This window comes from Schistocerca serialis, chromosome 10, assembly GCF_023864345.2.
Source record: "Schistocerca serialis cubense isolate TAMUIC-IGC-003099 chromosome 10, iqSchSeri2.2, whole genome shotgun sequence".
Classification (NCBI taxonomy): domain Eukaryota; kingdom Metazoa; phylum Arthropoda; class Insecta; order Orthoptera; family Acrididae; genus Schistocerca; species Schistocerca serialis.
The window spans coordinates 37,191,608-37,217,832 of record NC_064647.1 but is presented as its reverse complement, the minus strand read 5'-3'; the positions used below and the strand labels follow the sequence as shown (position 1 = coordinate 37,217,832).

General features: G+C 39.6%; 1 protein-coding gene across 1 annotated transcript in view; it reads left to right on the top strand.

Moving 5' to 3' along the window:
- The window catches only part of LOC126425234 (DNA topoisomerase 2-like), a 154,221-nt gene that overhangs the window by 87,183 nt on the left and 40,813 nt on the right, over positions 1-26,225 (top strand). Inside the window, exons 17-20 of the mRNA XM_050088193.1 lie at positions 2,464-2,599; positions 2,680-2,979; positions 18,694-18,912; positions 20,710-20,943. Of these exons, the coding sequence (XP_049944150.1) occupies positions 2,464-2,599; positions 2,680-2,979; positions 18,694-18,912; positions 20,710-20,943 (889 nt within the window). The remainder of the gene's footprint in view (positions 1-2,463; positions 2,600-2,679; positions 2,980-18,693; positions 18,913-20,709; positions 20,944-26,225) is intronic.

Here is a 26,225-nt window from a genome sequence, read left to right as displayed (position 1 = left end):
GGACATCTCCGGAATGTGTACGTCGTCATAGGATGGACAGCATTATTCGTTGTACGCTGTACCTCAGTAGTACAGTGTCACACACGAACAGTGCTAAACATAACTAAAACTACACTCACCACAGTCTGGCCAGGTCTAAGTGCTGGCAAACCTGAGTACGGGATCAACACTGCAATTCTCTTGGTGTTTGTCACTGGAGACCTCTTGTCAGTAATGTCATTTAACACTCAACCTGCCTTTGTGTGACTCGTCCATTAGAAATGACTGCAGACTTAAATACATCATGCGGGTTGAATGTCTGCTTGTCTGTCTGTTCCCCACAAACTCGTAATGAAGAATATTAGCTAGAAGGTGCTAACACCTGCATGGTGTGTACAACAGTAGATTCCCATAATCCTCATTGAGGCTTCATAAAGGGCCCTCCTCCAAGCTGTTGCTATAGGTGAGCCGCTGTAAGATGATCCCTTACAGTTGCAGTGGGCTGGATGCAGCAGCTTCGTGTGCCTACTGCAACCAGTCACATTGTGTGATTTTGCAGGTGTATCTGTCGCAGCACCACATTGTTACTGGATTCTAGAGACTGCTATTGTTTTTGCCTTCAGCTGTTGAAAGCTGACAACGCAGATCCCACCTGTGGAGGATCAGCTTACACCATTTTCATTATAGAAACAATTTACAACCCTACAAACATTTAGAAGATTAAAAATAACTACTTAATACAAAGTTAATGAAGATGCTGGTTTCTGGAGGTTAATATTTGGCTACATCATGTTCTGTGATAAAGAGGATCATGTAAAATGACAGAAAAATATACAGAGATAAAAAGTTGCAGAAAGAGGCTGACCTTAATTTAGATGCTAAGGTGTCAGAAGTCCAGCACAAATAGTTCGATCACATTACACCCTACCCTAAGTCATACTTGGGCCTTTCTATTTCTCTCTTGCTGGTGGTCTTCTTTAATCTGTACATCTTTTTCTCCATATTTTATATATTTCCTCACCTAATTTATGTAGTGCAGTTTGGCAACAGGAAAAGGGCAGTTTTCAAATGAACAACAGTTTATTGATTTTTGGAAGAATATCTTATTTATACTAAGTCGAGGATTAAGATCTTCTACTTGATGTATACAGTCACGTGTGACATTGTCATGTGTGTGGCAGCTGTTCTCTCAAATACAATTTTAAACTCTTCCAGAAGTGTCTCATAACTTGGGTCAACAGGTGTTGGTCAAACAAACCTACTTCTTTAATGACAGCTTTCAATTCCATTAAATTTAGGGGGTTGTTGTGAGGCATGTTCTAATAATCTTGGTGGCCATGGTAAATCACCAAAACTAGAAAAACCTACTTCTTTAATGACAGCTTTCAATTCCATTAAATTTAGGGGGTTGTTGTGAGGCATGTTCTAATAATCTTGATGGCCATGGTAAATCACCAAAACTAGAAATAGGGTGTCCATGTAAAACTTGCCTGCAACTGCCATTGGTGCATTTGCAGTGTGCTGATGTTGAACCACCCTGTTGTAAATAAGCACACCTCATGTGTACTTGTTGTCTTCACAATTCTGGCAGAAAGATTGAGTCTAGCATGTGTGTGTAATGTTAAGAGTCCCCACCTTCCTTCAGTGAAAAAGAATAAATACATAAATATAAAAAAAACTTCAGGCAGCAGCTATAGTGCTCCACACAGTCTCTCAAGGTTAGTGAAGAGGCATTTCATGACCTGTGTGGGGTAGTTCAGCAGCCCAGTAATGGTAGTTTCTTTTCATTTATGTGAAAATGCACCACACCACACCACTCACATACACAACATGTGGGTAATCATTAAAAAAACTGAAATGGTCACATTGAAGTGCTCTGTGTTGGAAGACCCTGTCTTCGACCTGCTGAAGCACCAGAATTTTTTACAGACCAAATATTAAATCTAAGTGTAAAAACTCTATTAAAGACTCCAAGCTCATCTGTAGTGTGTGTGTGTGTGTGTGTGTGTGTGTGTGTGTGTGTGTGTGTGTGTGTGTTTTTCCTTCGACTCCTGATGATTACCCCTCTCACAATGATGACCTTTTCAGATGTATGCCACTTCATCAGATTCTTCTGGCTTCCTCTTAAGTATGTCCACTGTTGGTATTAAAACTGTAATGTGTCTTAGGATGGTATTTGCTGGCAACAAAATATCTGCCATGTTGCAATGGCAGACTTGGCATTTAGAACAGACGTATTGTATGTGGATAATTAGTGCTGTCATCCACTATTCCACTGCTACTGAAATGGGGGAGAGTTTTGATGTGAACAATGTTTGTGTAGTCTAACAGCTCTCTCTCTCTCTCTCTCTCTCTCTCTCTCTCTCTCTCTCTCTCTCTCTCTCTCTCTCTCTCTTCATTTGATTGTTTCTGACTTAAAGGCGGAGTACGCTTGAATGTCATAAACAGCGAGGATAATTTGCAGTCTGCATTATTGTATTTCAGGCATTTTCAGGAGTATAATACTGATACAACAGTGCGATTTGTCGTCAAAATCGATCCTGAAAAATTGCGGAAAGCAGAACAGGAAGGGCTGCACAAATTTTTCAAACTGGAAACTACAATGATGACTACCTCCATGGTGAGTGCTGTAGTGTGTCAAATAATAGGAAATGCTAAAACTGTAGCCTCTGAAACTGACATGTTTTGTTACTATTTCAGTGTGCATTTGACGACATGCAGTGCCTCAGAAGATTCGACTCAGTTACTCAAATCCTGAAAGAATTTTTCAATTTGAGACTGACCTTCTATGAAAAACGCAAGGGCTATTTAGAAGGAATGCTGCAAGCAGAATCTTTGAGGCTGAGTAACCAAGCGAGATTCATTTTGGAAAAATGTGATGGTGTTCTGGTTGTTGAAAACAAGAAGAAGAAAGTGATTATTGATGAACTAAAATCAAGAGGATATGATCCTGATCCAGTAAGGCAGTGGAAACTCAAGCAAGACAAGGAAGCATTGCTGGTAAATATATATTTCTTGTGTGTATTTGCATTAGGCAGCAGCATAGTTTACAGTTATAAAGCTAGGTTGTCTGGGGTAGCTTTAACAAATGAATGATAATTAATTGAAACCCTCAGCTGCCGTCAGGTGGTGTTGACATACCTTGATGGGGACAGCTGAAAATGTGTGCCCCGACAGGGACTCGAACCCGGGATCATCTCCTGCTTACATGGCAGACGCTCTATCCATCTAAGCCACCGAGGACGCAGATGAATAGCACGACTTTTCTCTGCGTAGTTGATGAAAAAGGAATAATCTAGATAATGGACTTCACATGGCTGTGGCTTTTTTCTCGCTTCTTTAGATATTGTAGCATGTTGGCTAGGAAGTGTAACTTTACGTCCTTAAAGCTTGCACTCATTGTAACTATGAACTGAGTCACATTCCATCTGAGTATGGCCTTTTTCCAAAAACTTTTGTGTAATCAGTACTCCAGTATCAATTGCTAATCTTATAAGAGCATTTGATAATATCACATTCCTGTTCTGATAAGTGCAGTTGTCAGAATACAGAATGACTTGAACAAGATTTTCCTTAATAGTTCAGGATAGGCTGTCCACTATGCATGGGGCAAAACAATGCAACCAAATCGCCTTGCGTTTCATCGAACCAGTAACGTACTGCATCACGACTTTCTAAACTATACATTGTAAAGTTATGAACAGCTGACTTTGTTTTATAATACACTGCACTTGCACTTAAAATGGAGCTACTTTCATGGTCCGTAAGTCCATGGTGTACACTGAGCAGAGCTTCCGCTGGGCTTCTTTCCTGTCGGCAATTTTTTTTTTTTTTTTTTCCGTTCTGTGTGTTGCTTCCACACGTCTTCACTCAACTTACCAAGCCTGTAACAACAACACAAGTCACACTGGTATTTCTTGGGGGAAAATAAGCTAATATTACCATCTTCTAAAATAAAGTTAAAAGTAGCCAGACTTAATGGTGAAACCTTCTCCGTGTGACATTTTTTCCACATAGCGTACATACAGTTGTTGTTTGGATTGTAGAATAGCCTCAAGGTACAACTTTGAGGAGGATTTCCCGCAGTAATGCGATGGAAGTTTCGGAAGAAAGTCCTGGAATTCTTTCATGAAGGTACTCTCATCTTTCTTCTTCGTCTGTTTGAGACGATTCTGTATCAGGACTCAATCCATGAGTGGAATTACCCATCCAATATCGGACAGTCCATTCTTTAATCCCAAGAGTATTGAGAAACATGTTTTTGCATACTTTGTTTCCCCAGCTCGTTTTTGAAATGATAAATGAGTGTTCCTTTTCTCCTGGATTTGCCAGTGTTGTTTCCTGGACATTTGGTTGGAATTACGTCCACAAGGTTGATAACGTAAACCTTCCTCTGACCCCATGACATTGTTTCCCATAATGTGTTAAATACTGTCTGCCTATCAACAGCAGAAAACTGATGACACTTCCTTTGAATGGATTTCTGGCACATATTCGAAGCACAAGTTGGACCTAATTTTCGTGCCTCTCTTGGAGTATCAAGAGTGATTTTTTACCAATTCAACTTCTTTTGTACCTAATATACACCTGTCCATGCATTCTCAGAATTTTATTGACATTTTTCTTCCAATCTTCAGGATGTCGTTTAGATTTCCTTTTCCTGTCACTGCTTATGTCACCATAAAATTCTTGGCCTTCACTGTCAGCACTATTGTTGCTCCCGTGATCTTCCCGATAATTTATCCAGTGTGTTTGGCAGTGAGCACCATCGCATAGCAATGAGTGTGAAGTACTGTCGTCTCTAGTGGAAACTGTGACTGTGGTTTCATTTTGAGCATTGTTGGGTACAGCCACTTAAGTTTCTAAGTGGAAAAATATTTATAAATTAATTTAAGCAGACAAAGATGAAGCTCAAATGCATGTATTTATGAGAACAGCGGCATCAGTAATACTATTAACAATAATCCCAAGAAAATTTACCTGCATCATTAGATGTTGCAGGAACAGTAACCAAGAACCCTATACACACAATTAATTTTTCTTCGGTAAACGTAAGTTCAGCGTTAAAACTTTTCTCGCCTGTTGTTTGTTCTGCATTTACGGGAGATCGTACAAGAAAGTGGCAGAAATGAATAAAGCACACGATGAGTGAAGTGGGGGCGTTCTGTTTTATATCACAATAAGACACTTGCGGTGCTACTAACATTCAAAGGTGAATAATAAAACAATTTTCTTACCGCTATCAGTCCCTCTAAGGAACAATTCTCCACTTTCATAAGCTGATTTCAGCTGAGAAACAATTTCTTCTTCAGTAAAAAGATCATCTATATCGTTGTCCATTATCACGAATGAAGCTACAAGCATGGAACCACTTTCGAGCACTGTTAAATATTTAATAAGGCAGTAACAATGTGCTGTGGCTGCGTGTGCTTTTGTATTTACGCGGTATTGTTCACAGTATCCATAGATGGTAGATACGCGATATTTAATTCTCTCAGTTCCGTGGTATTGACATCTATTTGCTGTTACATACGCGGTATTGTTGTAGATAATTTTTTTGTGGTAAATAATTAAAAATTTGGCCTCATGGCATTAAGAGCAGATGCGCGTACGGTCAAATCTCAGTATTGGTCAGTGTGTGGCTTATTATGTAGGCCCAAGTGACTCTAATGTCAAGCCTACTAAATGACAAGTTATTCCCTATCAACTCGCCTTCACCTTCCTGCTTGATTGTAACGAATTTCGATGAAATTGTGTATGAACATTTGCACGTGACACCAATGAACAAGGGTGAAGTTCAACGTTTGTCAAAGTTACACGTGTTTGCTCCAGGTATAACTTTGATGATTTGGAGCTGTTACCTCGGGCAATAATTTGTTGAAGGAAATGGTATGTGGCCATCTTGTTAAACTCTATGCATTGTCTTAAGAATAGTAATGAAAAGAATTTTATGCACCATATTCACCCAGAATATTTTAGACAAAATTGCCTGAAAAAATTTCGAAGTCAGTATGACGAATTTGAAACTTGGTGTGTAGTGACCTAACACAAGGTTCTCAAAATAGAAAGTTTCATTTATGTATGACTTCTCAATACTGATTAAACAAAGTGCAAAGTTGAATATTTTGTAAAAAAAAAAAAAAAAACATATGAATGTGCTATTTTTGACCTGAGTTTGCAAATAACTGTTGTGTAAGACTTTCCAAACTGGGAATATTGCAAAAGTTACGGTTTAGATACTAAAAAAGATGTATTCGATTATCCAATACTCGCTAACAATGCTAGGTGATGTGAATAGTCGTTAGGTGCAAAAATCGCGGCACAAAAAATGAGAGCTTCAGATTCTGATATCCCTTAAAGTAAATGCATGATATCCCTTAGAGTAAATGCATGCTGAACGTGAAAATTAATATGCAATCGGTTGGTAGCACAGGGATGTGGACTACAGAATTTCTCTCACCTACTATTTTCCAATAATCTACAAATTCATCATAAAAGTAACAATTTTATGTAAAAGGGTGAAAATAGGGTATATGTGACACATCCTTTACAAGTACAATTTACTATTAAAGCTTCAAAACCAGTCTCATTCAGAGTGTGTTTCAAGCCCACTCCCTTCTCCGAAAGACGTGCCCGGAGACACTCCAGACAGTAGTGGCGCACCAACGTGGCTGTCTCCTGCCATAAGGCCTGGCGTGGTGGTTATGAGCACCATTTCATTTCATAGCAGGACTGCCTCGGTTGACATCTGCGGCACTGTGTATAGCACAGCGGTACGCTGGCAATATTCTGTGCCTTATTTTTTTGTTCTTCGTGGCATGCTGTCCTAGGCTTAAATTTCAGCAAGATAATGCCCGCGTGTACCCAGGGAGAGTTTCTATTACTAGTCTCGGTGCTTTGCTAAACCCTGCCTTGGCGATAAAGTTTGCTGGATCTGTCCCCAGTTGAGAATGTTTGGAGCCTTATGGGTATGGCCCTCTGACCAGCTCAGGATTCTGACAATCTAACGCACCAGTTGGAAAGAATTTGGCATAAAATCCCCTCACTGCGACATCAGACTATTCGGTTATTGGAAACTTGAATAACATCTTGCGTAAGGACCGAAGGTCGACCATTGTGTTAAGACTTACTAAATTTGTGAAGCTCTTTCTCTTCAATAAATCGTCAAATTTAATTTCTACAAAATCAGTCAAACCCTTATTATTTGTGTAAAAACTGACAAAAGTAGATTGCATTAAATTTGCTTTTAGAAAACCTTTTTACTGTAATTGATTTCAAACTTATCAGTTGGAAAGAGCAGTCAGAAAATTAAATTGATTTTCCAGTGTGCACTAACACCTGAAAATGACATTCAAATTTGAGGGAATGTACTACAGCCACAGGCTCATTGCAGCAACCTGTCGCCTGTTTTTTTTGTTGCGTGGTCTTTATTTTTAAACTGATGAATAATGTATCACTATATTGCATTGATCTATGGTGACATTTGGTTTCTTAATTTAGGTTCCAGAGCCTTGCGGCGGTGCCTGTCTGTGCACAGAGCCATTTGCTAAGTACCTTGTCTATGATTCTCAATATTGTAGTTCACATTTTACAAAATTTTTGATCCACTTTCTGCATTTCATTTTCTGGAAATTAATATTTTGGCCAGTTGAACAAACAGTGTGGAAGTACAGCATAGTTCTGCTACCCGACAATCATCGTGTCTTTTGGGCCAATAAAGTGGATGATCTGGTTTTAAGGATGCATAAATTTTATAAATGTACCATTTTATTATATTAATGTTTGCGTGCTGCCAATCTACATCTACATCCTGCAAAACCACCGTGAGGTGCAAGGTGGAGGGTAAGTCCCATTGTACCAGTTATTAGGGTTTCTTCCTGTGCCATTCGCATATGGAGTGCGGGAGTAATCACTGTTTGAATGCCTCTCTGCGTGCAGTAATTATTCTAATTTTATCCTCACGACCACTATGTGACTGATGCGTAGGGGATTGTAGTATATTTCTAGGGTAATCATATAAAGCCGGTCTTGGCACTTTTTTAATACTTTCTGCAGGTAGTTCAGGTCTGTCTCAGAGCCTTCAGTTCAATTCCTTCAGTATCTCGTACAGATTAAACAAACCTGTGATCATTTGTGCTCTCCTACCCTGTATGCTTTCAGATTTCCCCCGTTAGTCCTATCTGGTATGGGTCCCACACACTCGAGCAATATTCCAGAACCGATTGTATGAGTGATTTTTAACCAATCTTCTTGGTAGACTGCACTGTATTACACCACTAAACCGAAGTCTACCACTTGATTTATCCACGACTGAACCTACACTACGTGATCAACAATATCCAGAGACCCCCCCCCCCCCAAAAAAAAAATGTTTTTCATATTATTTGCTTTGTGCTGCCACCCACTGCCAGGTACTCCATATCGGTGACCTCAGTAGTCATTAGACATCACGAGAGAGCAGAATGGGACACTCCACGGAACTCACGGACTTCGAACGTGGTCAGGTGATTGGGTGTCACGTGTCATTCGTCTGTACGTGAGATTTCCACACAACTAAACATCCCGAGGTCCACTGTTTCTGATGTGAAAGTGAAGTGGAAATGTGAAGGGACATGTTCAGCACAAAAGTGTACAGGCTGACCTCGTCTGTTGACGGACGGAGACCGCTGACAGTTGGAGGATCGTAATGTGTAATAGGCAGATATCTATCCAGACCATCACACAGGAATTCCAAACTGCATTAGTAGCCACTGCAAGTACTAAGACAGTTAGGTGGGAGATGTGAAAACTTGGATTTTGTGGTCAAGTGGCTGCTCATAAGCCACAAATCATACCGGTAAATGCCAAATGATGCCTCACTTGGTGTAAAAAGTGTAAACATTGGACGCTTGAACAGTGGATAAACATTGTGTGGAGTGATGAATCACAGTACGTAATGTGGCGATCCAATGGCAAGGTGTGGGAATGGCGAACTCCCGGTGAACGTCAGCTGCCAACATGTGTAGTGCCAATAATAAAATTTGATTTGTGTGGTGTTATGGTGTAGTCGTATTTTCCATGGAGGGGGCTTGCACCCCTTGTTTTGCGTGGCACTACCACAGCACTGGCTTACATTGATGTTAACACCTTCTTGCTTCCCACTTTTGAAGAGCAATTTGGGGATGGCAATTGCACCTTTCAAAATGATCGATCATCTGTTCATAATGCACTGCCTGTAGCAGAATGGTTGCATGACGATAACATCCTTGTATTGGACTCGCCTGCACAGAATCCTCTGATAATTATTTTGAGCAGTTCATTCAGGGGCCCATACGAAGTGTAAATTGTTGCGATAACTATGACCTCTTAGCAAGAATTCCAAGTAAATTAATGAGAGATGGAACACAACAGATACTGCCATGGAACACACAACAGGTCAGACAATGTTGCAGAAATAATGGGGAAAAAAGCATTCCAGATTTAAGAGCATAAAAGGTCAAAGACTGGCGATGTTTCACGGAAATTGAAATAATATGAACTGCAATACAAGATGCTTTTAATAATTTAATAGTTTCCACAAAGTAAGTGTCTCAAAATCTGGCAGAAAACTCAGAGTGATTATGGACATATATTAAGTATAACAGCAGTAGGGCACAATAAATACCTTCACTTTATGATATCAGTAGTAACGTAACTGACAAGAGTAGCACTAAAGCGGAGTTACTATGCACAGTTTTTTGAAATTCCTTCACCAAGGAAGATGAAATAAATGTTCCAGAATTCAAACTGAGAACAGTTGCCAACATGAGAAACTTAAAAAGTAGATACTCTTGGTGTAACAAACCTAGTTGTCACTCAAAGAAAAGTCATCTGGTCTAGGTTGTATCCAAGTTAAGTTGCTTTCAGAGTATGCTAATGAATCAATTTTTGGCAGTCGCGTGCAACTACTTGCTTGGCAGAAGCAGCACACCTAAAGAGTGGGATGTTACACGCGTCACACAAATATACAAGAATGGAAATAAAATCCAACCTTCTGAATTACAGGCCCCTACCACTGCTCTGACTTGCTGTAATACTTTGGAAAAATGCTGTATTCTAATGTATTTAAATACCTCAAATATGATATTTTGTTGACACACAGCCAGCATGGATTCAGAAAAATGACTGCTCTTTGTACACCAGAAATAATGTGTAATTGAGGAGTTTCCATATTTCTAGATTCACGAAAGGTTTTTGACAAAGTTCCTTGCAACAAACTGTGCCTGTGTGTATTGTCTTGGCTGAGTGATAAAATTTGTGATTTCCTTTCAGCCAGGTCAGTTTGTAGTCATTGATGGGAAGTCGTGGGGTGAAATAAAGTGATATTTGGTGTTCCACAGGGAGGTGTTATGGGTCCTCTTACACATCGTTTGTATGCATTAAGAACAGCAATCTGAGCATAAGTTGTGGTATGAAATGCTCAGGCTTTAGTCAACAGTGCTCTTACATTGTTTGTGGAGGATTGTCATTTACCACCTAGCAAAGTCAGTCGACAAGAATTACAAAATGATTTAGACACGAAATTTGCATGGTGGTAATAATCACCCTTGAGTTTGAACAGTAAAAAGTGAGGTCCTCTATGTGAATACCAAAATTAATAAAAAAAATTTTTGGTTACGCAGTAAATCGTGCATGTTTAAAGGTTGTAGATTCAGTTAATTGTCTGGGGATTACAGTTTGAAACAACTTACATGGGAGCCATCACATACAAAATGCTGTGGTGAAGATGATCCAAGAGACTGTTGTCTTGGCATATAACTTAAAAGATGAAATAGGTCTACTAGAGAGACTTTACTCACTGTGATTGTTAGTCTTCTGCTGGAGTATTGCTGTGTGCTATGGGGTTGAAGGGCAACATCGAAAAAGTTCAAAGAAGAGCACCTTTTCCATGTTACCACAAAATAGAGGAGTGGATGTTACGTACATTGGCGCGAGAGTTGGAATGGCAGTTGTAATAACTAAGATATTTTTCACTGTGGCTAGATCTTTCACAAAATTTCAGTCACCAACTTTCTCCTCTGAATAAGAAAATATTTTATTGACTCCTAACTAAATAGCTAGAATGACTATCGTAACAAAGTAAATTGGAGTGTGTACAGAAAGACCAAGGTGTTGAATAGTCGAGAAATAGTCTTAAATGGTTTCATGAACCCTCTATCAGGCACAAAGTTTGCAGTCTCTGTCAGTACTAAAATTTAAAATAGTAGGAGTGAGATGTAAATATGTTGCTGTACTGTAAATTTTTAGTTCTTCTCTCCATGTAAACTGACCCATATTTTAGAACATTTCATTGACATTATCAGACAGTATTTTGTATGTGTGTGCATCTATATTAATAGAAACAGTTCTGTTTCAACATTTTAGTATTTGTAAAATAGGAATTTGTTTTTGATCTGCACTCATCTAGAAATGTTTGGCCATAGGTGTGGTTTTTTCAGCAATAGGGACTTTGTTACAAAACAGAAAAATTGACACGCTGCATGAAGACACGCCAGTGTAACAGAGATCTTCAAATTAAAAAAAGGTCTGGAGACAAGTCTGTGTAAAGATTTTGAGCAGTTATAGACCACTAGCTTGAAATGTAACTCTCCCATGAAAGTTTGGTTAATATTTCTTAGAGAAGTGCCTTACTCATAAGCATGTGTGTTACGGGAGTGCAATATTCTGCCTGTGATAAAAAGATCATATTGGGTGAACATGAGAGGGGATAAGTCTTAACTTCCTTATAATGACTTGTGGTTGCCATATCGTTGGTGAGCATTTCATTTGTATACACTTTATTTATCGGTCCTGTGAATCTAGGATTGTACATTGTACAAAAGATTTTGGACCATTCATTTATTAAAATATATTCCCCCAAGGCAGAATTTTAACAAAAGATAAAATAATACAATATTTTCTTACTCTACACATTTTATAAAAGTTTTAATCAGTGAGGCAGTTTTGTTTTTCTATTTATTCCTTTACTATATAGAAGCTGTGTTTGCCCAAGTAATCCTTCAGTTGATTTGAGCTTGTTTAATTCCATTGTTTTTGTGGATTTGAGTAGTGCATTGTACAATTTGATGCCAGGGTGGAGCATGTCTTTCTGTAATATCACTGTTTGTCTGATGTACATGTGCATCATTCATCTGTCTTGTGTGGTAGCTATGTACAGATTCATTATGGGTGATGCTCGGACTTCTGCTGTTTAGTTTTTCTTTTATAATAATTGCATTTTCAAGTGTATATACATGGTAGCGGTATTATTTCATTTTTTCTAAATAGTGGCTTCCATGTTGATCTTTGATCTAACCCTTCAATTATTCTAATCTATTTCTGTACTCTAAATGATTTCTGATGAGTTCCACAATTTCCCCAAAACACTACACCATATTTAAATACTGAATGAACACAGGCAAATTATATGATCCTGAGATTATCATGTGACGTGTAGTTTCTTAATACTCTCATTACAATACATGTTTTGCTCAGTTTTTTGTTCACATAGTCCACATGTGTATCTCATTCCATGTTTTGTTGAATCCATATACTGATAAATTTTGTACTCACTGTTTTTCAATTGTTTGTCCCCTTATTTCTACAGGTGGATGTGCTGGTGTCCTATTCTTAGTGGGGAAAATATCCATTGCAACAGTTTTTCCAGATTTAGTCACTGTTTGCATCAACGTACTGTACTATCTTCTCTATAATGGTCTTAATGTCATTTTCAAAGTTTTCTTTGCTACTTCCTGTACATCAGATGCTGGTGTCATCTGCAAATTAATATAGCTTACTGTTTATACAGTATGTAAGTCATTTACATATAGTAAGAAGAGAATTCGACCCAATATGGAACCTTGGGGAACTCCGTTTGATCACTAATAAATCTGACTGATTAGTTTTGACTGTCCCGTTTACTTCATTTTATCTCTGATCTGTTTTCATGGCGGTATGATTGAATGCAGTTATGGGCTGCTCCCCTAATATCCCAGTTCTGAATCTTTCCTACTAATTCATCATGATCAATGGTATCACACTTCTGACAAGTCCAGGAATAGGTTTGAGGTATGTTCCTGCCTATCTAGGACCTGTAGAGTTTCATACAGAAAAGAAAACATTTCTGTTTCAGTAGTGATTCCTCCTAAAACCATGTTGAGATGCTGTTAACACATTATATTTATTTATGAAATTTGACAGTCTTTTATAAGAGTTTCTATAGAATTATTTTTCCTACCCCCATGAACCACGGATCTTGCCGTTGGTGGGGAGGCTTGCGTGCCTCAGCGATACAGATGGCCGTAGCGTACGTGCAACCACAACAGAGGGATATCTGTTGAGAGACCAGACAAACGTGCGGTTCCTGAAGAGGGGCAGCAGCCTTTTCAGTAGTTGCAGGGGCAACAGTCTGGATGATTGACTGATCTGGCCTTGCAACACTAACCAAAACGGCCTTGCTGTGCTGGTACTGCGAACGGCTGAAAGCAAGGGGAAACTACAGCCGTAATTTTTCCTGAGGGCATGCAGCTTTACTGTATGGTTAAATAATGATGGCGTCCTCTTGGGTAAAATATTCCGGAGGTAAAATAGTCCCCCATTCGGATCTCCGGGTGGGGACTACTCAACAGGACATCGTTATCAGGAGAAAGAAAACTGCCGTTCTACGGATCGGAGTGTGGAATGTCAGATCCCTTAATTGGGCAGGTAGGTTAGAAAATTTAAAAAGGGAAATGGATAGGTTGAAGTTAGATATAGTGGGAATTAGTGAAGTTTGGTGGCAGGAGGAACAAGACTTCCGGTCAGGTGATTACAGGGTTATAAATACAAAATCAAATAGGGGTAATGCAGGAGTAGGTTTAATAATGAATAAAAAATAGGAGTGCGGGTAAGCTACTACCAACAGCATAGTGAACGCATTGTTGTGGCCAAGATAAGACATGAAGCCCACACCTACTACAGTAGTACAAGTTTATATGCCAACTAACTCTGCAGATGATGAAGAAATTGACGAAATGTATGATGAGATAAAAGAAATTATTCAGGTAGTGAAGGGAGACGAAAATTTAAGTCATGGGTGACTGGAATTCGAGAGTAGGAAAAGGGAGAGAAAGAAACATAGTGGGTGAATATGGATTGGGGGACAGAAATCAAAGAGGAAGCCGTCTGGTAGAGTTTTGCACAGAGCATAACTTAATCGTAGCTAACACTTGGTTCAAGAATCATGAAAGAAGGTTGTATACATGGAAGAACCCTGGAGATACTAGAAGGTATCAGATAGATTATATAATGGTAAGGCAGAGATTTAGGAACCAGGTTTTAAATTGTAAGGCATTTCCAGGGGCAGATGTGGACTCCGACCACAATCTATTGGTTATGAACTGTAGATTAAAACTGAAGAAACTGCAAAAAGGTGGGAATTTAAGGAAATGGGACCTGGATAAACTGAAAGAACCAGAGGTTGTACAGAGTTTCAGGGAGAGCATAAGCGAACAATTGACAGGAATGGGGGAAAGAAATACAGTAGAAGAAGGATGAGTAGCTCTGAGGGATGAAATAGTGAAGGCAGCAGAGGATCGAGTAGGTAAAAAGACGAGAGCTAGTAGAAAGCCTTGGGTAACAGAAGAAATATTGAATTTAATGGATGAAAGGAGAAAATATAAAAATGCAGTAAATGAAGCAGGCAAAAAGGAATACAAACGTCTCAAAAATGAGATCGACAGGAAGTGCAAAATGGCTAAGCAGGGATGGCTAGAGGACAAATGTAAGGATGTAGAGGCTTATCTCACTAGGGGTAAGATAGATACCGCCTACAGGAAAATTAGAGAGACCTTTGGAGAAAAGAGAACCACTTGTATGAATATCAAGAGCTCAGATGGAAACCCAGATCTAAGCAAAGAAGGGAAAGCAGAAAGGTGGAAGGAGTATATAGAGGGTCTATACAAGGGCAATGTACTTCAGGACAATATTATGGAAATGTAAGAGGATGTAGATGAAGATGAAATGGGAGATACGATACTGCGTGAAGAGTTTGGCAGAGCACTGAAAGACCTGAGTCGAAACAAGACCCCGGGAGTAGACAACATTCCATTAGAACTACTGACGGCCTTGGGAGAGCCAGTCCTGACAAAACTCTACCATCTGGTGAGCAAGATATATGAGACAGGCGAAAGACCCTCAGACTTCAAGAAGAATATAAATATTCCAATCCCAAAGAAAGCAGGTGTTGACAGATGTGAAAATTACCGAACTATCAGTTTAATAAGTCGCAGCTGCAAAATGCTAACGCGAATTCTTTACAGACGACTGGAAAAACTGGTAGAAACCGACTTCGGGGAAGATCAGTTTGGATTCAACAGAAATGTTGGAACACGTGACGCAATACTGACTCTAAGACTTATCTTAGAAAATAGATTAAGGAAAGGCAAACCTACATTTCTAGCATTTGTAGACTTAGAGAAAGTTTTTGCCACTGTTGATTAGAATACTCTCTTTCAAATCCTGAAGGTGGCAGGGGTAAAATACAGGGAGCGAAAGGCTATTTACAATTTGTACAGAAACCAGATGGCAGTTATAAGATCCAAGAGGCATGAAAGGGAAGCAGTGGTTGGGAAGGGAGTGAGACAGGGTTGTAGCCTTTCCCCGATGTTATTCAATCTGTATATTGAGCAAGCAGTAAAGGAAACAAAAGAAAAGTTCGGAGTAGCTATTAAAGTCCACGGAGAAGAAATAAAAACGTTGATGTTCGCCGATGACATTGTAATTCTGTCAGAGACAGCAAAGGACTTGGAAGAGCTGTTGAACGGAATGGACAGTGTCTTGAAAGGAGGATATAAGATGAACATCAACAAAAGCAAAACGAGGATAATGGAATGTAGTCGAATTAAGTCGGGTGATGCTGAGGGAATTAGATTAGGAAATGACACTTAAAGTAGTAAAGGAGGTTTGCTATTTGGGGAGCAAAATAACTGATGATGGTCGAAGTAGAGAGGATATAAAATGTAGACTGGCAATGACAAGGAAAGCGTTTCTGAAGAAGAGAAATTTGTTAAAATAGAGTATAGATTTAGCTGTCAGGAAGTCGTTTCTGACGGTATTTGTATGGAGTGTAGCCGTGTATGGAAGTGGAACATGGACGATAGTTAGTTTAGACAAGAAGAGAATAGAATCTTTCGAAATGTGGTGCTACAGAAGAATGCTGAAGGGTAGATGGGTAGATCACATAACTAATGAGGAGGTATTGAATAGAATTGGGGAGAAGAGGAGTTTGTGGCTCAACTTGACAAGAAGGAGGGACCGGTTGGTAGGACATGTTCTGAGGCATCAAGGATCATAAATTTAGCATTGGAGGGCAGCGTGGAGGGTAAAAATCATAGAGGGAGACCAAGAGATGAATACACTAAGCAGATTTATAAGGATGTAGGTTGCTGTAAGTACTGGGAGATGAAGCAGCTTGCACAGGATAGAGTAGCATGGAGAGCTGCATCAAACCAGTCTCAGGACTGAAGACAACAACAACAACATAGAATTTTAGAAAACACAGTAGGGAAACTGGTTTATAGTTTGACACCTCTTTTGGCTTCCATTTTGTGTAGTGGTTTAGCCTAGCTATTTGTGAACATGTTGGAAAGCTGCCAGTTGAGGGGGACATGTTTACAAGATATGTCAGTGGTTCAGAAAATAAGTCTACACATTTTTTACACCAAAGTCTGGTATGTTACCTATTCCTGAGAAATGTTCATTAACAAAATAACTGTTACATGTATTTCCTACCTTTCTTGGTTTGCAAATAGTGTGTTAATTTTCATTCAACTGTGTATTATTAGTTTTTGTTTCGTTACATCCTGTTTCTTTACAATACTCAAAACCAATTTCATTTTATTGGGTGAATTTCTTATGTATGTCATTTTCCATTGTGGCACTTATTACTTCCCTCAGAATTATTTTATAGTTTTTAAAATACCTATCAAATTCTGATGTCACAGGTTTTCGTAACTTGGTAGAGGAATGGTTCTTCTGCACATGGTTTTCTGATACCTGTAATGATCCATTCGTTTGTGTGAGTTAGTTTTGACTTCCTAATTTAAAGTGGAAATCCTACATCCAAAATATTTGTGCCGATAAAGATATTAAATTTGTCAGATATATTTCCAGCTCTATAAATTTGCTCCCATGATTCTTTCTTTAAATGATACATAAATATTGCAATATTCTGATCATTGTAAGCTCTGGTCTCATATGTACTTTCCAGTTTGTTGGCCTTACCAAACTTAATATTGAAACTTACGATTTGTCCATAGTGGTCGCCAAGTCCAGTTTTTATTATTTCTGCTTTGTAATGTTGTTAATTGTAGTTAATTATTATTAGGTCTATTGTGCATTTTATTGAGCAAGTTTCTTGTGTTGGGAATGTATTGTGATTTTTAAGTTATAAGAAACTAAGAGATTTAATAATTCTGTTCTTATTTTATGGGGTTTGCAAAAGACTATATTGAAGTCACTGCATATGAAGAGGGTGTTTTTATAAAAATTTTGTCTAGTACCAATAAACGATCTGTCTTACTATTGGCTATGGACTGAAATTTCACTTCTAATAGTACAAGTTATTACTATTTCCATCACAATAATGCACGGAGACTAGCATATATGCATTTGAAGCTAAATAATATAATAGGCATTTTATGTGATGTGTTTGGAAATTTCTGCCGTACAAATTGAATTCACTGTGGCATTCTCATGAAGGGGATGATAGATTTATAAATCCAAATAGAATGGAATTAATATTTAACAGTAGACACTATCAGTTTATGAGTGCACCACCAGGTAGCTTAGTTTCCTACCTGTATCAGAAAAGTGTGCTAAACTGAAATATTACACTGTCTGTGGTTCAAACTGTAGTTGCTTTGTGAGGTCTGATGTATTCTGTAATAAAAGTTTTGTATGTTGCACATTTGCTACCTGTGTGTGGAACTTCGCGTATAAATTTAATATTTGTATTATTCGTTCATGGTGTCAGCATCAGAAAATGGGCTTTATCTTTACAAGTAAATAGGTGCACCATATTTAGTCTTTCTGTTTAAAATGTGTGATCACATAGGTTCAGTTGTGTAGGTAAGGCAAATGACCACCTTTGTGTCACTGGCAGGATACTGGGAAACTGAAGTCAGTCTACTAAATGAATGCTTGTGCATACCATCCTAGAATCTTATGGAAGATTGTGTGTGGTGGGGGGTCAGTACTGAATGTATACAGAGGAGATTGTAAGAGTGGTACCAAATTTGACTAACAAGGGGATGTTAGGGAAATTTTGATAAATCTAGATTGGCAGACTTAAAAATAATTGCCAATTACCCTGCAAAATCCTACTTAAAGTTTCAAAAAATGGCGATCAATTGTATTCTTCACTCCTGCATGACCATGAAGATAAGATTGGACTAATTACACCAAGAACAGAGGCATCTCAGCGGTCATTTTCCTGTGCCTCATACGTGATTGGAATTATTATTATTATTATTATTATTATTATTATTATTACATTTAACATGGATTTTGTGCCATGTGTTAGTTCTGGTGATGTAGGTTTTTTGCAATGAGACAATTAAAAATTTTATGGTTTGCATTTCTGGACTTGTCTAACCTTGTTAGATTGCTGTAGCCACTTAATCACATTGAAATGTTTAGTTACGTGTTCTCTAGCAGAAATCTTATGTACTGTTGCAGGAGGAGGCAAACAATGCAGATGATTCTCAGGAGGAGGTGACAGAGGATGTGGATAAGCTGTATGACTATCTCTTAGGGATGACGTTGTGGACTCTTACTAAGGAGAGAAAGGATGAACTGTTGGCAAAGCGCGATGAAAAGCTTCAAGAATACAAAATTCTTCAGGGCAAGTCACCGTCTGACCTGTGGAGGGAGGACCTGGATGTTCTCTCGGAGGAGGTAAAACTGATATCAGAAAATGACTTGGCTCCTTTTAATTTTCCCTACTTCTCTATTCTAGAAGATGAAATATCACATTGATTAATATCAACAGTAGTCTTCTGGCAGAGCATCTTTCCTTACTTGAACTGTTCAGGTCAGCCAGTAAAAAGGACTACATTAAATAGCAGAATTGAAGAAGTATCACCTTTTAATAAATTTATGGTTGCCATGTCCTATGAAGATTATGTAATATAATCTACTGTTGGTGTCTTTCGAAGAAATATGCACTAAAGTTGTTTTGATGAAGCTGATAGGTGACAGTCCCATGTAGCAATCGGTGCAGATACCTCTGGTGCTTCTGAGAGAAAAATTTGTGCATAAAACATGGAACTCTTGTACCCTGGAATAAAAATTAACTAAAGTTATCACAATGGTTAAGTTTGTGTGGCTCCTAGCTTCACCTGTTCTTAACCCTTTGAGACCCTCTGGCTACAACTGTGCACATTAAATTCTACTGCGTCGTACCTGCAACAGCAGTATTTTTTTGCGGTGCAAACCTGAGGTAAACATTAGGAGATGTTCAACCTTTGCATCATGTGAAAGTGCTGCCAACTGTTGAGTATCACTTAGAAAGTATGAGCAAGTCACTGTAGCAATGTGCAGCAGCTCGTGACAGCCAGAATACACGGATGTGGCTGGTTCACTATATTCCACACTGTATAATTGAATATTGTGACCCCCCCCTTTTTTTTTCCATGGGAATATTGAAAGATCATTTTGCTATTTATTACAATGGAGACTATTTTGTAAGTACTTATTTTAGTCCACGAAATGTAGCCAAGTTGACAGTTGTTTTGAAAGTTGGTACATATTTTTGTATGAATCTTAAACCTAAAATCATTTTTTAAAATCACCTAAGAGCATTACAATGTTAAGAAAAACTTTCCTTCCTACAGAAAAATTTTTTCTGAAAGGGTTAAATTAAAATATTAAATTGACAAATTGTTATTGGGTACCTTAAAAAGTGAGAGAGACCTGGTTTCTGAAATCTACACAAGTAAAATTACTTTCTAAAAAATTATTTGTGTCAAGTACCTCATTCTGCATACTCGAAAGGAATATCAACAATGTAGGAAAAGACAGATTGCTACTTACCATAATGAAGAAACACAATGAAGACACACAATTCAGACACTCGCATACCACTTTCATTCCTGCTTCTGATATAATGTGTAATATATCTTATTAAAATTGGAGTTATAAGTGAAATACCCTACGGTGCCACGAACAAAGAACAGGCCAGAACCGATATTTTATTACAGCTCAGTTCTAAAATTTGTTGAAGAGTTCATGAAGAATTGTGTTTCTGTGCATTTTTTTCTGTACATGAGTAAGTTATACATGATTAACTTAATATTTACTTAGCAGCCAGGTACTTAAAAGTTTGAGCATTGTTTCATACTCAGAATTGTTTAGTCAGTCTGTTTTGTAGTTGTAGTTAGAATTAGTAATTCAGAGCCTGCATGTTTCAACTCGTGCTTTAAACATTCCAGTTTTAGGGTTTTCTTCACTCTTTCAGTTTTATGTGGACCATAATTTTTTATAGCTATAAACAAACAAATTTCTCAGTGAAAAATGAGACAAGCAGCTTATGTAGTAAGGTGGTGTAGTTAGCAGTTCACAATAAATTCATTCTGTAGCTAACGATTAAACTGGAAGTCATTTTTATCAGTTTCAGAAGAATATAGGATGCATTTGGAGTCTCACTATGATGATGATCTTGTTTACTAAGTATACCACTCATTTTTATTCTAGCTGGATAAAGTTGAAGCAAAAGAGAGAGAAGAGGAAGCAGTTGGTGTAGTTGGTAAGACTGCCAAGGGCAAGAAAGCTGTCGGAAGCACAAAGCTTGGGGTAAGCAGTCAGAAGCCCAACACTCTGCCTTCACCTAGCGGAAGGCGAATTGCTCCAAAAATTGATCCTGACCGCATTAAAAAGGCAGAAAAGGCAAAAAAGGCAGTTGCTGTAAAGGAAAACAGAGACAAACGTGTAAGTATGAGAAGTTTTTGCAGATATTTCTGTGTAGCCTCTGAATATCTATATTTTAGTAGGTTTTCAGGCACTTTGAGTTGAGCAAGATATATTATGTTGATCGAAAGCTCACATTAAATATGAATCTAGTCGCCAAGCAGCAGCAGCAGGACGACACTCTCGTACAAAAAATGTTTCACGTTTGTGAGCTTTTGAGCTGGTGGCTCCTGGTAGAAGGGTTGAAGGGGAAGGAAGAGGGGTGAAAAAAAAAGGACTGGAGAGGTTTAGAAAAAGGGGTAGAGTTAAAAAGTCTCTCAGAACCCCGGATTGAGGGAGACCTATTGGATAGTATGAGAAGACACTGATTTGTTTTTGGGACTGTCCCGGGCAAGATTTGAAAAACTGAGAGCTGAAAAATGGAAGATAGGGTAATACGCAAGTTAGAGATTACTGGTAAAACATTGTGCTCCGCTTTTCACTCTTAACTCGTGCACATTACACGCGATTTTTTTTTCTTTTTCTTTTGGGGGGGGGGGGGGGGGGTCGAAAATACACACACAAAATGAATATGTAGAAAACTAAAACAGTGAAGAAAGGATTGGTGTGAGGAAATTCCAGGACTAAAGAAATTAACATCAGGTGATTTGTGAGAACCGAGGACATGTTGTAGTGCCAGTTTCCATGTGTGGTGATATGAGAAACAGGTGCCAGGATGAAGAATCCAGATGGCACATATGTTAAAACAGGCACCAATATCACAACTGTGATGTCGTAGAGCATGATCTGCAACAGGGTATATCGTGGGTTGCCAACATACACCCTCTGCCTATGCCCGTTCGTCCTAACTGATAACTTGGTGGTAGATGTGTCGATTTAAACTGCCAAACAGTGTTTACATAGCAGCTGGTACATGATGTGCTGTTTCACAACTGGCTCTCATTCTGAAAGTGTGTGTTTTGCCACTCACAGGGCCAGTATAAGGTGGTGGTGGTAGGATGCGAAGGGCAAGGCTTACATCAAGGATGGTCACAGGGGTAGGAGCTGTAGGGTAGGGAGGTGGGTGCACAAGGAACATACAGGGAGGGCTACAAAAAGCTATTCTAGCTGTGGTGGGCGAATCTCAGATAGTGTGAATCTCTTTCCAGGGTATGATTGTAGGAAGTCGTGGCCTCGTCGAAGTAGCTGATAATACATTCAAGACCAGGATAATACCGACTGACAAGTGGTGTACTCCAAAGTTGTGTTGTGGAGAGATCAGCAGTACCAGGATTGGATGTGATGGCGCAGGAAATCTGTTTTTGAACTTGGCTAGTGGGGTAACTTAGTGCAGTGAGGACTGAGAAGAGAATGGTATGTATTGCTGTAAAGTGTCTGCATCCGAGCAAGTATATTTGCTTCAAATGCCAAGGCTGAGTGGGAGGGAGTGTTTGACATGGAAGTGATGGCAACTGTCAAAATGTAAGTACTGTTGCTTGTTAATGTGGACAGAAATGTGTAGCTGGCCTTCAGTGATAAGATGAACATAAAGGAAAATGGCATGGAATTCAGAATAGGACCATGTGAAATTTGATTGGGAGAACGTATTCAGAGATTACAGGAATTTTACGGTCAGACTCAACGTGTGTCCATGTGGCAAAGATATCATTGTATGAAAACAAACCAGTGGCTTGAAGGCTTCTGGATAACAGGAAAGTCCCCTCAGTGTCCCATGAAAAGGTTGGCATAGTAAGGGGCCATCCTGGTCCCCCATGGCCATACTGTTGATACATTTGTATGTCTGCCCCTCAGAGGTGAAGTAGTTGCTAGTAAGTATAAAGTTGATTAAGGTGAGCAGAAAGGATGCCATAGGTTTGGAATCAAGTGGACACTGACGGAGGAAGTGTTCAGTGGCAGACAAACCATGTACAACCCGCATCGTCCCTGAGGGCTTGCCACTCTTTGGCGGCTTCCTGCTTGGCTACCACAGGCCCCAGTCTTTGCCGTATCCTTTCCCTTCTGTGCTGCATGTCTATCCTCTTGCTACCCCATTTCACCTGTCTTGGGGAACATGCCTGGGGTGCTTTTGGGAATGTGGGAACGTGATCCGCATTTTCGGTAACTGACATCAGAACAATCCCACCAGTGGTTTTTATTCCCTGTTTTTCTTCTTTATCCTTCCTCTATCTCTGGCATTAGAGGATTCTCTTTTTCTTCCTCCCTGTGCACTCCTGAAGGCTAGCCCACACGTCTGACACGTAACAGGTGACTGTGTAATGTGTAATTCCCAGCCCCGGGTCGACAGGGAGGGTTCGCATGTACCATATTTACTCGAATGTAAGCCGCACTTTTTTCAGGTTTTTGTAATCCAAAAAGCCGCCTGCGGCTTAGAATCGAGTGCAAAGTAAGCGGAAGTTCTGAAAAATGTTGGTAGGTGCCGCCACAACTAACTTCTGCCATCGAATATATGTAGCGCTACACAGGATGCTTTGCAGGCACGAAGATAAATACTAGCGCCAAAACCTCTGAGTCAGTAAATAAATTTAAAAAAAAAAGGTAGAAGACGAGCTTTTTTTCTCCGCCTCGAGTTTCGACCACTGCATTTTCATGCATTATCCAATGAAGTAAATAAAAATTCCGTATTGTTCATCTTCGAATGTAGCATCATTTCGATGTACTACGAAAATCCGACTGGCAAGACTGTTTTGGAAGTTTGTCAATATGGCCAACTCTTAAGTTCTGAATTTTTTCCTACCTGTGAGAAGAGATGGTTGCTAACAGGAACTTTTATGAATTGTAAATCCACATGCAGTATTCTCTTCACCTTAAGAATAATACGAATATAAACATTTTGCCATGTATTCTTTCGTGTTTGCTGCTATCTCATTTGAATCCTGTCTGCCTAATAAACTACGAAACTAATGTGAGACAACAGTAAACGCGTAAGAATATACACATCATGTCATGTTTATATTCGTATTATTCTTATGCCTAATAGCGATACAGTCAGAAATGAAGCACGGCAATTGACTAGATTTTTAAATCTAAGATGACTCTAATTTCTGTGCAGAATGTAATGAACAAAAGAGGCGTCTGCAAAGATTTTCAAACTGTGAAAAATTTTAGCTAAACTCTCGTGCAGAACATCTTCTATCATACGCAGTCGTATTATTTGGTTCTTGTTGATCATTATCAAAGAAAGCAGCAGTGTAAGTAACAACAAATCGCAGTATCTTGCCATTGTTTCGCTAATGAGGCAATTCCTCTTTTTTTATCGTAAGCGGCGGTAGTGCGCACAAATGCAAGCCATGCCGCGAGCGGCGACAGGTCGTAAACACACATTATCAGAATGCGACAAACAATGCATGACACAGTACAATAATGCATTTTCAGCTTAGAGTGACGTAAACACCTATAACAAAGAGAACGGCACTTATCAGATCAAAGAAAAATAAGCAATCGATTCAAACCATACGAAGCACGTGAAAAAGGAAGGGTTCCGGTATAAATATGGACGGAGTGCCTGATGTATAGCAATGGCTACCTGGTAAAGCTTAACTGCTAAGCTTACGACTCGAACCAAACTACTGTAGCTGTATCGTCATTCGTGTCTCATATTACAATGGGCCAACTTTCTTTCAATTTGGAGGTGCGGCCTAAAACTTTTCTCTCCCTTGAATTTCGAGTCTCAAATTTCAGATGTGGCTTAGATTAGGGAAATTTTTTTTCCTTGATTTCGAGTCTCATTTTTCAGGTGCGGCTTAGATTCGAGTGCGGCTTAGATTCGAGTAAATACGGTACCCCTCCGGTACAGGCCAGCCCCAGGGAGGGGTGATTACCTCAACTGCTACACTCCTAAATTGCAGATATTTCCCTCTGTAAGGTGTTAGGCAGGTGTGACCTGAGGTTTGAATAATCACCTAATGCAAGTGAGGCCACCTCTGAAGGCTCCTGCCCCCAGTTGGAAGGATCACACTATTGGAGACACTGGCAATCATGAGGATTTTCGTGCAGTGAGCCAATCCTCTTCGCAGCCAACATCTAACAAACGTAAATGGGATAAAGATTGAAAGACCCTCCCTGCTGCAGCAGTTCCTTATGGTTTCATGTACTGAAAGAGGTCAGTCCATTGCAATGGTACATCCATTCCTCATTATGAAATGTGTTGATGCAGTTGCCAGACCTGTGAAATCCTGCTTGTTTACGCAATGGCACTTCGCTTCTGGAGACTACTTCTGATTCTCAGGCACAACTGCTGCTTGCTTCTTCGCTTCTCCACAGCTATCCTGCTCATGTTGAGGCCCATATAACTCTGAATTCTTCCCATGGTGTTCTGTTCGATGGTCTGACAGAAATAGAAATTCAAATATAAACGCGGTAAAAACCCTCTTAATGTGGATAGCTGTCGGCCCAACAGCCTCTCCAACATTTTTTGTAAGCTGCTGGAATGTATGGTATGTCGGCAGTTGGGTTGGGTCCTAGTCACGTGGTTTGCTGGCTCCATGTCAGGGCAGCTTCCTCCAGGGTCGCTCTACCACTGATAATCTTGTGTCCAACGAGTCTGCCATCCAAACAGCCTTTTCCAGGCGGCAACACCTGATTGACGTCTTTTTTGACTTATGTAAAGCATACGACACTACTTGGTGACATCATATCCTTGCTACATTATGAGTGGGGTCTCCGGGGACCACTCCCAATTTTTATCCAAATCTTCCTGTCACTCCATACTTCCCGTGTCCTAGTTGTTGACTCCCATACTTCCATCCGTATCCGGGAGAATGGAGTCCTGCAGGGCTCTGTATTGAGTGTCTCTATTTTTAGTGTGGCCATTAACAGTCTGGCAGCAGCTGTCGGGCCCTCCATCTCACCTTCTCCGTATGCAGACGACTTCTGCATTTCATACTGCTGCTCCAGTACTGTTGTTGCTGAGCGGCACCTGCAGGGAGCCATCCACAAGGCGCAGTCAAGGGCTCTAGCCCACGGCTTCCAGATTTCATCCACAAAGTCATGGCATGCACTTCTGTCAGTGTCGTACCGTTCAACTGCAACCTGCACTTTACCTTAATGACGATCCACTCACTGTACTGGAGACATATCAATTCCTAGGACTGGTTTTTGACGCTCGATTGACTTGGCTCCCTCATCTTCCTGGCTTAATCAGAAGTGCTGGCAGCACCTCAATGCCCTCCGTTGCCTGAGCAACACCGATTGGTGTGCAGATCGCTGTAAGCTGCTGCAGCTCTACAGAGCCCTTGTCCAATCACGAGTTCACTATGGGAGTGTGGTTTATGGTTCTGCAGTGCCTTCAGTATTGCATTTACTCG